This window comes from Balaenoptera ricei, chromosome 10 (assembly GCF_028023285.1).
Source record: "Balaenoptera ricei isolate mBalRic1 chromosome 10, mBalRic1.hap2, whole genome shotgun sequence".
In the NCBI taxonomy this organism is placed as follows: domain Eukaryota; kingdom Metazoa; phylum Chordata; class Mammalia; order Artiodactyla; family Balaenopteridae; genus Balaenoptera; species Balaenoptera ricei.
The window spans coordinates 83,584,229-83,599,252 of NC_082648.1; the positions used below are offsets into that span (position 1 = coordinate 83,584,229).

At 41.3% G+C, this 15,024-nt stretch overlaps 1 protein-coding gene, 1 long non-coding RNA gene and 1 other non-coding gene across 4 annotated transcripts in view; 2 read left to right on the forward strand and 1 right to left on the reverse strand.

Moving 5' to 3' along the window:
* Positions 1 to 15,024, reverse strand: part of LOC132372660 (uncharacterized) — a 520,205-nt gene that overhangs the window by 428,380 nt on the left and 76,801 nt on the right. For both annotated transcript variants that reach the window (XR_009505221.1, XR_009505220.1), the window contains exon 2: positions 10,536 to 10,675. This is a non-coding gene — a long non-coding RNA (uncharacterized LOC132372660). The remainder of the gene's footprint in view (positions 1 to 10,535; positions 10,676 to 15,024) is intronic.
* Positions 1,820 to 1,911, forward strand: LOC132373857 (small nucleolar RNA SNORD86). The gene has a single exon (XR_009505515.1). It is a non-coding gene; the product is annotated as a small nucleolar RNA SNORD86 (small nucleolar RNA).
* LOC132372659 (nucleolar protein 56-like) lies at positions 1,843 to 2,764 on the forward strand. The gene has a single exon (XM_059934753.1). The coding sequence runs from the start codon at positions 2,194 to 2,196 to the stop codon at positions 2,722 to 2,724; it is 531 nt and encodes a 176-aa protein (XP_059790736.1). The 5' UTR covers positions 1,843 to 2,193; the 3' UTR covers positions 2,725 to 2,764.

Here is a 15,024-nt window from a genome sequence, read left to right on the forward strand (position 1 = left end):
CTTAAATATTCGAGATGCCCTGTATTGAAGTCATTCTTTTCCTGGATGGCTAAAGGGCCTGAGGAATTCTCTGGAAGCAGTATTCTCTGGCTGGGAAAGCCAGATAGAGGAAGGCAGGTAGAAAGCGAGGAAGAGACTCTTTAACACTCTTCAAGAATACTTCTTCAAGATGCCAAAAAGGAGAAACTCTGAACGGCATTTTCCCCAGACCTCTCAGGCTACTGGGAGCAGATCTTTGTGGAGGGGTTGGAGAGAATTTATCACAAAACAGAGAGAAGGACCCAAATGTAAATGTTTGAAGATTTGGTCTGGTGCCTGCCTTTTGAGCTCAAAGGGGAAAAAGTACATGGGGGAAAAGGCCCTTAAAACTACTAGGTAATTTTTTTTCTGCTTTGCTTCTCCCTTGTGTAGAGCAAACTCTTGTGTTACATCCCAGCCTGGAATAAATCTTCTGGGCTGAATGATAAATCATGGATTGTAATGGAAATCACTATTGACCTTTAAAAGGGCGCTGTCTTTATATTTTCACACTGTGCTGTTTGAAATGTCGACTCAGAATCAGGAAAATAATATGCCATGGATTTCTCTCCATACCTCTTATAACAGAGCTTGAAATTGACCTGGGAAACATTGGTATGGGTTTTCTCATTACGGTTTCAGCATCATCGGAAATGGTGATTAATGACTCAGTCTTGGGAACAGCATTGTTAGACCTTGTAATTACTTTGCGAATTGTGTCCAAACAGCAACTAGTTTACCCTGTTCATTCCACCCCCCAGAAATGGATGTATTTCAACCCTCATGTGGTAAAACTTTGTGGTTCTTGATTAAAAGCCTACATAAGATGGGAACATCATTTTCTTGTATTATTGTTTATCTTGTTTACTGTCTTCTCCTTGTCCAATTATTCCTTTTTCATTTCTCCTCCCATTTCTTAATGTACCAGGCCTCTCCGGCAATTCATTAGTTTTAGTTTTTCATTCTTCATTCTTTTTATTTCTAATTTCCCTTTTTCTTTTTCCTCTAATTTCATAATTTTTCTCTCTCTCTGTATAATTCACTGGTCTTTTTCACTCCTTTTTCATTTTTCTGTCTGATTTATCCATTCCATTTCTCATTTGCTCCAGAAGAACCTTTTAAAGCCCTCCAGATTCCCTTAGCCTTGTCTATTTGGGCTGACAGCCTGGAATGTCTTCCATCACCTGCCTTAATCTTCACATGACCTGGCCCACGTAAGATGATGGCTGAGCGGCACATAGCCAGCCCTTCCTGCCAGCTCTCTTAGCAAACTACCATGGAGAGGCGTCTATAGACTTTCAATTAAACACTGAAGCTGGTGAGCATAACCTCTCTTCATTTTAAAAATATCTAGGTAGAAATGACTAACATTTTTCTCTGTTAAAAAATTTTAAATAGGTTTTAGATGACGTGGCTCTGCTGAGTTGTTCTGAGGGGTCTGCTGCAGCCTCTCTACAGAAGCGGAGGGACCCCCACTCAAAATTTAGTTTGGATGTCAAGACAGAGAATGTCACACATATACCAAAAGGCTATGAAAAGGCTATGATTGTACATAATTGAGGCTTTTCTGGGGAGATCAGGGCAGACCTCCCAATCAGGTCTAAAATGGCTTGGGAACACAAAGAAAGGAAGCTGGGTAGGGTTATAGGGTGTAGACAGAGTGTAGGGTCAGAGTGAGGGTACCCACATGCTGGCAGGGGCTAGCATCCTTTAAATCTCCCACCAGGACCAAAGGAGAGACCACCGTGGCTTTCTTATCAGCTTGCTCAGACGTGGGGCAGAGAGGGAGAAGAAGAGGTGAGGCTTAAAAGCTGTCAACGGTTGACCAGGGCTCCCTGACCTGTACAGGCCTCTGCTATGGGGGTGATGGCCAGTCCTGGTGTCTGAGTGATTCCCTGGGCCCAGCACAGGGACCACCTTTCCAGAGCCCTGAAGACAAGGGGTAACACCCCAAAATATGGACTCATTTTCCACTCTACCTTCATTGGCCGAGCAGCTGCCAAGAACAAAGGCCGCATCTCCCGATACCTGGCAAACAAATGCAGTATTGCCTCACGAATTGATTGCTTCTCTGAGGTACCTACCAGTGTATTTGGGGAGAAGCTTCGAGAACAAGTTGAGGAGCGGCTGTCCTTCTATGAGACTGGAGAGATTCCACGAAAGAATCTGGATGTTATGAAGGAGGCAATGGTTCAGGCAGAGGAAGCGGCTGCTGAGATTACTAGGAAGCTGGAGAAACAGGAGAAGAAACGCTTGAAGAAGGAAAAGAAAAGGCTGGCTGCGATTGCCCTGGCGTCTTCAGAAAATAGCAGTAGTACCCCAGAGGAATGTGAGGAGACAAGTGAAAGACCCAAAAAGAAGAAAAAGCAAAAGCCCCAGGTGGCTCCTCAGGAGAATGGAATGGAAGACCCATCTGTCTCCTCCAAACCCAAAAAAAAGAAATCTTTTTCCAAGAAGGAGCTGGTTAGTAGTGATCTTGAAGAGACAGCTGGCAGTGGAAGTCTTCCCAAGAGGAAGAAATCTTTCCCCAAAGAGGAACCAGATAGTGACCCTGAAGAGTCAGGAAACAAGAGGGTCCCCAAGAAAAAGAGGAAATTCTCTTCCAAGGAGGAGCCTCTCAGCAGTGGACCTGAAGAGGCTGCTGCCAGCAAGAGCAGCAGCTCCAAGAAAAAGAAAAAGCTCCGAAAGCTATCCCAGGAAAATTAGAATGGACATTTCCCTAGTAGGGAATAACTTACAGAGATATTTCCCAACCCATCCCCTATAGCCCAATAAAAATAAAAACAAAACAAAAAAAAAAAACAAAACAAAACAAAACAAAAAAGCTGTCAACGGTGGAGCGTCAAATATGGAGTTAGACTCCTTGCGAGATCTCTGACCCATGATAACTTAAAGCAAGTTGACAGTCCCAGACCTAAACCTGGGGAAGCCCAGGGAGAGAGACAGAGAGAGTTCTACAGAGAATCTCTGGGGCTTGGAAAAGAGAAGTGTCACCCAGGCATGGTGAGCTCATTCATGCAATCTCTTTGGCCAAAGGACCCACAGGAACCTAAAGTCTTAGCCAAGTTGAAAAGCTCACCCTGCATTTAGATGCAAACGTGGCCACCCACAAAATGTGATATAAACTTCACAAAAAGTGATCCCTGGCCCAAAAAGTCTTCTGTCTCAGGGACGCCCTAGAGTCAGACACACTCCTTCAGCCCTCCTTTAAACTCAGGGGTCAAAGACTCCCATAATGTTTTGAATAGCACTGAAGAAAGAGCATATTTTGTGGACCTGGATTCAAGTCCCTCTCTTGCTACTTTTATGACCTTGAGAAATATACTCATTTCTGAGCCCCAGGTTCTGCATCTAAACAATGGGGATAAAAATACCTACTCCATTTCATCAATTCTAAAATGTCTTTTTCCTTGCATTTTAGCATCTCCAAAAACTGGGTACATTCGAAGACATCTTACAAATTGTAACTGGCAGCTTTTTTTTCTCAGTGGCACATAAAACAATGGTGCATCTTATGATAACTAGCATCTTAGATTAATGTAATTCAGTACTTCACAGGGCTTAGAAAATGCAAATGTGAAAAGATTTTGTTCACTCTACACTCTATATAAATGTATTGTATACCTCTTGGAGCCTCACCCTTAACTGTAAAATGGAGGTACCAGCTCGATGGCATTGTTGTAAGGGTCAAGGAAGTTAACACATGGAAAGTGTTCAAAACAGTGTATGGCTCGGAGCAGGAAACCTTCGTATTATTATCATGCCAAGACCTCTGACTGAAGACAAGTTGGTTATTGATCTATTCCTCAAACGTTGGATGTTCTGTGGGTGCCAGCAGGGCTCTAGAGTCAAACTCAATGGTTCTGAATCTTGGCTCTGCCACTTACTAACTCCGGGCAATGGACATAGTTTCATTCAGCCTCCTCTTCGGCATCTGTGAAATGAAAATTATGGCACCTGCTTCAGCAAGTGTGGGTGAGCCTTAAGTGGGTCAGTCCTTGGAGAGAGCCTAGCATGGTGCCTGGCAAGTGGAAGTCCTCCATACATGCTAGTTACCATCTTTAGTAAGTGATTCGGCTTTGAAAAACATCTGGTCTAGCTGTAGAGATGGCCCAGAGAGAGAGCATTACAATACCACAAGTGAAAGGTGGCCCCCCTTAATACACTGACCTTGTATAAGTCCTGTCAATGTCCCGTAGTCAAAGATCATCCAGGAACACACCTGAGGTCAAATAGAGTTAGTGCTGCACCCTGCTATGAGGCCACCTGACATCATGAGGAACCATGAAGCACCTCAGAAAGAGGGTGTCGGGGGGCTTCCCTGGTGGCACAGTGGTTAAGAATCCGCCTGCCAATGCAGGGGACACGGGTTCGAGCCCTGGTCTGGGAATATCCCACATGCTGCGGAGCAACTAAACCCGTGCGCCAGAACTACTGAGCCGGCGCTCTAGAGCCCACGAGCCACAACTACTGAGCCCACGTGCTGCAACTACTCAAGCGCGCGCACCTAGAGCCTGTGCTCCGCAACAAGAGAAGCCACTGCAATGAGAAGCCCGCGCACCGCAACGAAGAGTAGCCCCCGCTCTCTGCAACTAGAGAAAGCCCACGCACAGCAACGAAGACCCAATGCAGACAAAAAAAGAAAGAAAAAGAAGAAAAAAAACAGAGAAAGAGTATTCAGGAAGGGCTTGCTCTAGGAGTCGGGCCTGTGTTAGCTGATTTGCAGGAGGACTCAAGGAAGTGAATTGAGAGCTGTGAGAAAGTAGGTAAATTTAGTGATTATCTTAATTTTTCTTTAATAGGCAGGAAGAAAGAAGCATGGCTAGAGTTGTCACTGAAGAAGAAACAGTAGTCCCTCCTGTTAGCCAGGAGAGGGGGGTATTTGGTCATTTTTGCAGTTGCACAGTGTCTGTTTTTATTCCTGCTCAGACATCATTTCAGAGTAGTCTCGTTTTTGTCTTGTTCCATCACATCCATGAAAGTCCCATCTGATGTTGATATCCCGAGAAATTGCTTATGTTCACCAAGGGCACATCCCCTAACTGTCAGCTATAAGGTGACCAACTGTCCCAGTTTGCCTGGGACTGAGGAGGCCCCAGACTGAGGGGCTGGGACACAGGATTTTCAGTGCTAAGATGGAGACAGTCACAGGCAAATCGGGATGCACTGGTCACCCTAGCTCTCAGGGCTGCTCTCTTGTTTCTCAGGCCTCACCCCTTTGGAGAACATGTCCTGTGAATTACCTAGTTTACACCCTACTGACTGGCTCATTTGTCTGCACGTGAGGATGTACTTGGGAGGCAAAGTCCCAGCTCTTTCATTCACTGGCCAGGGGGCCTTGAGCAAAGTGCTCAAGGCCTCTGCGTCTCCGTTTCCTCCTCTCTAAAATGAGGTTGGTACATACTTCGTACGGAGGCTTAAGGAGATAATGGCATCTTCAAAAATGCCTCACACATCATAGGTGCTGCATTGATGTTACACCTCATTCCACCCCTAACTTCCACCTCTACCCCATCAGCTCTGAGCCGTTTCATGCAATGGCCTCGGATTACCAATTACATCTCGGGAACCTTATTTTTATAGCTCTAACTATGGTTCCAGATGCCTGTAAACCCTTAAAAATTGATTTTAATTATATTACCACTGTTCCTTTTCTTCTCTTCAAAATTCCATTTATTTCTTATGCATCTCTATTCCCTTCTCCCTCAAGTAATGACCTGTAAGTAATGGCAATAATAATAACAAGCCCTGCATTTCTAGAACACTTTACAGATTATAAAATGCCTTTCACCAGAAAACAAAAACAAAAAACCTTATAGGCCAGTATTATTACTTTCCTGTTTACAGATTAACAAACCGAGGCTTGGAGAAGCTGTGTGCCTGATTCAATCACATGCCTAGTAAAGAAATAGAACCAACCTTCTGAGTCTCCACTCTACTCTAAAACAACTTTCCCCAGGGGCGCAAAACTGGATTCCAATGCATCCCCATTCCTCGAATAACAGAGGCCCTGGATGGGGCCTCTTGACAACATGTGGCTATTGAGACAAGCAGCTGTCATTTGTAATTTCCTGTGTTATCCCCCAGAGTCCACAGCTTAATTTCACTTTAAATCCAGCGTGGCTCTTGCCAGACCCATGAGAAAATCCTATGCGAGATGGAACCACTGAAATCTGATTCAGAACTGTGCTGGATTTTCTTCTAACAATTCGGCTTAGGCCCTGGCAGCTGGGCTCAGCTGGGACTGGATAATTCTAACTTCCTTTGACTTGCCATCCCCTTCTCCATTACCCCAAGAAGGGATGCCAAATGGACTCACAACTGTTGCCCTTTGGAATCCTTTAAGTGCTTAGGTCTAAGCAGAAATTACAAATAGGGTCTGGTATTTAACTCAGACTGATTCCAAAATATTTCCCCATCTGGAGCTCTTCCATGGAAAAAGCATTTGCCGTACGCAGATGCAGGGTGTGGGGCTGGAGGAGACCCAGGAATGCACGATCTACTAGCAGAATGTGTATGAACACAGGCTACCTTACCAGGGTAACCAAAGCCAGTAGAATTTGTGATGAGGCAGAAAGAGGCTAAGTTTGGAGACAGCAGATCCAGGTTCAAATACTGGTTCCCATGCTTACAAGGTGAGAAGCCCCATCCTATGCACTCAGTCTCTTCAAGTATGTGCTTTCCTTTGTAACAAGAAAACAATAATGCCTGTACTGCCCTTCTATTTAGGGTAGTCCTGAGCTAATGGACATAAAAGTACTTTAGAAACTGGAAATCGCTGGACAAGCATAGGCTGTTAATATCACAGGGAAGCTTTCTAAAGTTTGCAGTATATTCTTCAGACAGAGATTCCCTGAGCATTCCAATTCTCTTTGGTCTTTGTTTTTTTCTTCTGGTTCCTTTGATCTCCCTGCACAAGCTCAAAGTAGCCAGAGAACAGATCTGCATTCGTTTCATAATTCAGTTATTCAAGGCAGTATCTGGTATTCCATCTCACAAAGATAGCCCAAAAGAGCTTAAGTGATTGAAAGGAGGGAAAAACACTTTTCCCTCAAAATTTGCTTTGTGTTTTTTGTTTCTCTAATCTATAAGGAAATTTTACATTCTGTTTCAGAGGGAAAAAAAGAAACAGGAAAATAAAAGTACTTGAGAATTGGAAAGGGAAATTACATCTCTCATACTTAAGGATGATTGAAAAGGGATTACATTTATAAATAACGAAGAGTTATTGGTAACGTAGGGTCAAGGAGGAGTTGTGAATTCACAACACAGAGAGATAAAATCATCAAAGTGATTGTTCCAAGTATTTGCAAATCTTTGCTAAGCAAAGATGAATTTGCTTCTTACAACTGAAGTCAGAATTCTAGTAGGCCTTTGTCCAGGGAAAGAGAGATTTTTAGAAAATATGACCCACCTGTTCTTTACATCATAATAATATTTCTTTCACCCACACAGGGGTTAATGTGTTTTCTGAGAACTGGCTATATCGTTTACAAATAATTCATAAAGGACTGGGACTAGGAAAGTCCAGAAATGTGTTTCTCTCTGTCCTTCCAACCTGGCCCTGCTTCTGTTCACGGTACCCCATTGTTATATGTTTCCAGCAGAACTTTATTGTTTTAGGAACTTTCCATTTCAACAGGATGATTGACAGATGCGTCTAGCTGTAAACAGGTGACAGTCAGGACATGTGCATACATATTAACCACATAGCATGAAATCCTTCTACAACACGCACCAGCCCACAAACAATGGAATTTAAATTTGACAGTTGCATCTTGGACTCATTCCAGAAGATTTCGTTCAGGAGATACCAAAAGTCCTCACCACTGTGCAGCAGCCTCAGTTTCAAGGTCCCGCCTCAGCATGAGGGGGTGCAAGTGTAGGAACGCAAACAGCGCTGGGTGTCAGAAAGCGGAAACTTCTCTAAGTGGCCACAAGATGGCCTCACTGTTCGTCTGAATGTTAAATGTCAAATTTAACATTAAATGTTCACGTTAAATGTTCCGGTTGCAGCTTTAGCCCTCAAAGCAGGGTGGTGGGCACAGAGGTATATTTTAAAAATTGCCATTGACAAATGGGACGAATTTTAAAAGTTGATTCCCCCACTCCCACCTCCCTTTTTGGTCTCCGGTGTGGCTGTCTTCTCTTTGCATTTGTCTGGTACATCAGAAAGCCTAGTTGCAAAGTACTTTGTTATCGTTAGATGACAGAGGCATCATGCTCAGTACTGCGCCTTGAACTTGGGAGGCACTCCGTAAATAAGACTTGGTTTTAAGATCAAGGAAAAGAAGTTGGTTAGTAGAAGTCTGGTAAGTTGTTTTGTTTCAGATGAAGTCGTCACTCATTGTTTCATGTAGGAAAGTAGCATTCTGCACAGTGTCCTTGTTTACAGTGTCAGTTTAACATTACCCCCAAGCTCCCTACCCCCTACCACAGGCTTTGTCACCTGAGCACTGGTGAGTGCCATGGGGGGTTTAGTTGGCTCTTGGGTATTCAGTGGGTTTTTGTTTGTTCGGTTTTGGTTTTATTTTTTACAAATACCACCACTGAGGGAAGGGCCAGGAAGGGAAATTCTGTGATCTTTTAGTGTTTCTAATTAGTGAAGGAGGGATTAGACTAAACAAATATTACAGGGTTGTGACACTGATCCCCCAGTGGTAAGCAATAATTGTGGATATTGGATTTCAAAAGCTCTGACAATTTACTTTCAGTTTATCTATTATAATATTTAATATCCAGTGATGCAGGTGGGTAAGGATTAAGTGGAATTAATAGTAGAAACAATTCTTTCTTATGGTAGTTTTCTATGCCTTCCCATTATAAATGAAAAGAATTGATCATCTATTAATGTATGTTCCTCAGAATGTACTCAGTAACAAAGAACCATGGCAGAAATCCCAGATTTCATTTTAAGGAATCCTTTGCAACTGATGTACAGACCACTGTCAAGAAATGAGTACCAAAACACAAGGTCTGTCTGGCTACCTGATACCTGGGCTACTCGCCTAAGAACATAGAAGGCTACACTACCTTTAATATAATTTTGTTTAAGAGAGAGTAAAAAAAAAAATTGATGGTTAAATAAAAACTTGAATTTAATGTCACAGAAAATAAAACAACATCAAATTAGTGAACCTGGAAGAATGGTTAGTGAATAAGGTTCTAGTGGGGTCTGTCTCTGCCTGCGTGATTTTTCTTTTTTTTAATAAATTTATTTGTTTATTTATTTTTTAAAAGATTGCCATTGAAATTGTGATCAGGAAGTGGCAGCTTTTCTGTTGTTCTCTAGAAACTTATCAACTTATCTGGAAAATTATCAATAACAACATAGGTATAAAGTCTCCAGTGGAAGAAAACAGAATTTTATGCATTTTTCACTCTAATGCTACAGCTAAAATACTTTCTGTTCAACACTATATATTTTTGTTAAATTTCCCTGGTATCTTGATGCATAGCGATGAATTCACTACTTAATAAGTATATTCCCATAACTTTTAAAAATTGATATACTGAGGACTCTTTAGACACATCATAAATTGGTTCTGCAAAGGGTTGTAAATAGTCTTAGGCTAACAGACAAGATGAGAATGTCCATTACCTGTACCTCATCACCACTGAGTATATCATTTCTTAAATCTCTCTTTTGTGTCATATGTTCTCTTCTGGGTCTCCCCATGTAATGCACTAGGGTTTGGGTGAAATTTCACAACATCCCATGACATGGGCTAAGGAATAAGCTTAATTGATAAAGAAGCTTTCAAGGCCAGGGTCAGCATGACAAGGACCCACAGTCACTCCATCAGCCCATGAAGAGGCATGCCAGGGTCTGCTGGACCCATGCCCTATTCTTTTTTTTTTTTTTTTTTAAACACACTTTTTTTAAATTTAATTAATTAATTAATTAATTTATGGCTGTGTTGGGTCTTCGTTTCTGTGCGAGGGCTTTCTCTAGTTGTGGCAAGCGGGGGCCACTCCTCATCGCGGTGCGCGTGCCTTTCACCATCGCGGCCTCTCTTGTTGGGGAGCACAGGCTCCAGACGCACAAGCTCAGTAATTGTGGCTCACGGGCCTAGTCGCTCCGCGGCATGTGGGATCTTCCCAGACCAGGGCTCGAACCCGTGTCCCCTGCATTGGCAGGCAGATTCTCAACCACTGCGCCACCAGGGAAGCCCCCCATACCCTATTCTTTCTTATACAACAAGCATGAGAGGGCAGCCTTACCAGCATGCCAAGCAATCTGGTTTGGGGGTGCCAGCTATTTACAGGAATTGTCTTGGAACGCCAGCTACCCAGCACCTGGAGACTCTGGAGCCCCAAGGATGTTGCAGTTCAGTCCCTCCCTTGGTAGGGGGAGGAAGCCTAAGTTCCTCAAGAAGGTGACCTTGGGGACTGCCCCTCCAACTGGGGGAAGAGCAAGGCCCTGAGCCCTAGTTAGCCTCTGGCCCAGGCAACTTAATAGTCCACTAGGGCTGCCACAGTCTGGAGTGGTTTAAACAACAGAAAGTATTTCTCACAATTCTGCAGGCTGGAAGTCCAAGATCAAGGTGTTGGCAGATTTCGTTTCTCCTGAGGCCTCTCTCCTCGGCTTCCTTCTCACTGTGTCCTTGAGTGGGCTTTCTTTGTGCACATGCGCTCCTGGTATCTCCTCCTCTTCCTATAAGGACCAATCTTATTGTTAGGGCCTCTCACTTATGACCTCATTTAATATTAATTATCTCCTTAAAGGGTTTATCTCCAAATCAGTCACATGGAGGGTTAGAGCTTCAACCTGTGAATCTTGTTGGGGGTGCAATTCTCTCTACAACACCAGGTAAGCACACAGGGTTATTTGGGACAACCCTACTCCTTGCATAATACTTAGTCAACTGATTAAGCAAAAAGGGGTGTGACAGAATAGCTTTTATTTTCATTTCTTTGATTACTATTGAAATTATGTACCTTCCACATACTTATTGGCCAGTTCTGTTTATGAACTTTGCCCATTTTTCTTTGGGGATATTAGTGTTTTACTCTTTAATCTGCCAAATATTTTTATAGAGAATGTCTTTTACTCCATTACAATTACCATGTTTTTTTTTTAATTGACTATGTTGATGACATAATTTGCATTAATATAAAAGATATTTGTTGATTCTCTCCCCAGTACCCACACTCACCCCCTTCCCGGTAGCCTCCTAATGCTTGTCAGGGGATACAAGTGGGTCCAGAAAAGCTGGCTCCACCCCCAACCACAGCTGTGGTATAGACCTTGACCAAGTCAATCAGCATAAGCCATGCCCTACGATTGGTCCAGGGTGGGCATGTGACCCAAATCGGTCTAATAAGGTGCTTTAAATACTGACACAAAGACACTCCTATTCCTAAACAAGAACAGTGAAGCACATAACCTCAGGAGCTACTGTCAACCATCTTGGGGAATCCGTTTAGGATAAAGCTCACAGCAAAGACAGCAGAGAGGAGAGCAATTTTTCCCAAATTTTACACTTGTCTCATCCTTTTTTAGTGCCTCACTTCCGTCGAGTTCTCCCAATATATTCAATTTAGCTTTCACAGGAACAATTCCTTTTTCCACAGTCATATTTCATCAGTGTACACAAATGCTTAATTAGATTGCATAAATACAGAAACAAATAAAACTGACATAAACTGGTTTGGAAACATGTTATTATCTGAACAAAACTGCAAGAATACACCAGAGCAAACTGATCATGAGCATTCGTCCTTCTGTGGTCATCAGTCAGTATGTTTTACAGAAGAAATGATGAACTTTTCTTAACCTGATGAATTGCTTAAGTGGAGATTGATCAGCTGAATGCAACTGAGTTTAATTTCTTTGTCATTTCACTTAGAAATTTCCCATAAATACTTGCACATAAAACTGTTCTAGTTTGATATTTTTGTTGTTCATTTATCAGGTCCTAGTGGTAAGGTTATGCTAACTTTATAGAATGAATTTGATGGTATCATTTATTTCGACATAATTTACAGAGCATAAGAATTTGGTGTTTCTTGAAGAAATGCACTAATAACATTAACAGATCTCAGAATCTCTTTTGGAGGTAATTCTTTTATAATTTCTTCCAGGGTTGCTTTTCTTTCAGATTTTCTACTTCTTGAGTCAGTTTTAGTAATGTGTTTTCTCAGAAAACCATCTACTTCATTAGGAAGATTTCTAAATGTATTACCATAGAGTCAAACATGACATTCTCTTTTAAATTTTTCAACTTTTAACTGCAGAAATTTTTATGCACACATAAAACGAGAGAGAATATGTAATGGATCTCCACATATACACTACCCAGCTTAAAAGTAATCAACATTTTTGCCAATATTCTTTCACTTATTCCTCAATCACCTTTTTTAAATGGAGCCCTATATTTTTTTCAGCTTTACTGAGGCATAATTAACAAATAAAATTGTAAGATATCTAAAGTATACATAATGATCATTTGATAGGCGTACACATTGCGAAAGGATTCCCCCAATCTTGTTAATTAACACATCCATCTTATCACATATTTATCTTTTTTTTTCTTGGTGAGAACATTTAAGATCTAAAATCTTAGCAAATTTCAATTACACAATACAGTATTAACAACCATAGCCACCATGTTATACATTAGATCCTCAGACCTTACTCATCTCATAGCCACGAAGCACTGTATTTTAAAACAAGTCCCTGCCTTCCTATCGTTCCATTCGTATAAACTTCAGTAATTCTTCTTACGGAAGAGAACTTTTTAATATAAAAGTTTAACCACTTCTATGCCTATAATTTTATCTCATTTCTCTTTAAAAATTTTTTTTCTCTTTCTGTCTCTATTTTCCCAAGGTTTTCTTGACAAAGATATTGGTTTTTCAGTGAATTGGCTCTTAAATTAATGTATTAATTCTACAGTTTTTGTTTTCTAAGTCAGAGATTTCTGTTAATAGTTTACTTAATATTTCATTCTTACCACTGCTTTCCTTAAGTTGGTTCAGTTTGTTTTTCTTAGGGTGAATGCTTGCTTGTTGAATAATGAACTCCCTTGAGAATATCAATTTGCTGAACACAATTTTGGCCTCATTCCTTATGATGTTCTCATTTCCCATATTTTCTAAATCGTCTATAGCTGTAGTTTTTAATGTCTACTTTAAACTATGAAATATTTAAATTGTTTCTTTTTTCCCATTTCTAAATTTCTAAATGAATGTGTGTTTGTTTACAATGTCTATTAATTTTATAGCATTTATTACCTTTCACCCACCTCCATTATTATATCACATATTATAATAACACTATATTTTAGGAAAATTATTATTTTTAAATTATATATATTCACTTTAAAGAATATTAACACATTCCGTTTTGTGTCTACAATTAGTCAATTAATTAGACTTTATTTGGTAAATTTTGGCACTCTCCACCAACTCTTTAAAACTAAAATACTGCAATACTTTAATACTATGACTTTCACTTTGATATATGTCTTGGTCATCTAGACCACATTTTTAAGAAACTTCTTGCCAAGATGACATTGTAAGTATATATCTTGAGGTCCTCTCCTCTGCTCCTTTATTGATAGATAAAATACAAAAGAGGACTTCCCTGGTGGTCCAGTGGCTAAGACTTCACACTCCCAATGCAGGGGGCCCAGGTTCGATCCCTGGTCAGGGAACTAGATCCCACGTGTCGCGACTAAGACCCAGGGCAGCCAAATAAATAAAAAATATTTTTTTAAATAAATAAAATACAGAAGAAAATAAAAGTCACAGCCATGTTAACTAGACATTGTGGTGGTCATTTTGCAACATACACAAATATCAAATCATTATGTTGAACACCTGAAACTAATACAGTTGACCCTTGAACAACATGGATTTGAATTACATGGGTCCACTTGTACACAGATTTTTTTTTCAATAGTAAATGCTACAGTACTACACCGTCCACAGTTGGTTGAACCTGCCAATGCTGAACCGTGGATACAGGAAACTGAGGATGTAGAGGAATCACAGATACCGAGGGCCGATGGTAAGTTATACACAGATTTTTAGAATTTCAACTGTGCAGAGTGTCAGCGCCCCTAACCCCTGAGTTGTTCAAGGGTCAACTGTATACTGTTGTGTGTCAATTATACCTCAATTTTTAAATTTTTTTAACTTTAAATTTTATATTTGTTTAAAAAACAAAATGAACAAATGCCCAGAACTGGAACAGAAATACAAAGCATTAAATGTAGCAGTGAAAGCTACAGGCCTCCTGGGCTCCAGGTCAAGAAGCAATCTGAGGTGGCCAGAAACTCAGCTTCTGTGGGGTTAAAAGGTCAGACTGATATTGATAATATTAATAACTAGCACAACACAGGCACCAAACAGTGAGCATGGATGCGGCAACCACTAGAATAAACTCTGGATGGAAACAAACAATTGGGCCCGCCCAGAGCATACAGGCTGACTATCGCCCCTAGCGACAGGAATAGGAATACTCCTTGGGAGGCCAGGCTCCTGGCCTGAGACCAGGGCCTGTAGTGAGGCTCCCCAACTCAAGAAAGGAAACTGAAAGCAGCGGCTGCCTGCGACCTTGACCACGGCATCTGTGATGCTGCAAGCTTAGGAGGGCACACCTCAGCCTTTCCACTTGGCTGCCAGGCAAGCTGTCTATGGGCTCAGTGACTGTATCTGTGACATCCCCAACATCACTGTGGGGCAGGAGCACCAAGCAGCCAATATAAGACCTGGGGACCCCACGGACCAGGTGGAGACAAACCTCAAAACTACAGGAGTCGGGGTGCAGGGGATCAGAGAGAGAAAATAGGCAGAGAGAATAATAAAGATATAAAATCTTCCTTTCAAGAAGGGCCTGCAAACCAAAATCCAAAACACAGGAAGAAAAGTAATGTTAAGAAAGAACACCAACTCTATTACAATCAATGGATGAAATCACTATTAAAAGAAAATTAAAATGACACATTTTAAATTTTTTTTAAATAAATGTATTTTAGTATCCTCAAGAAAAAATTT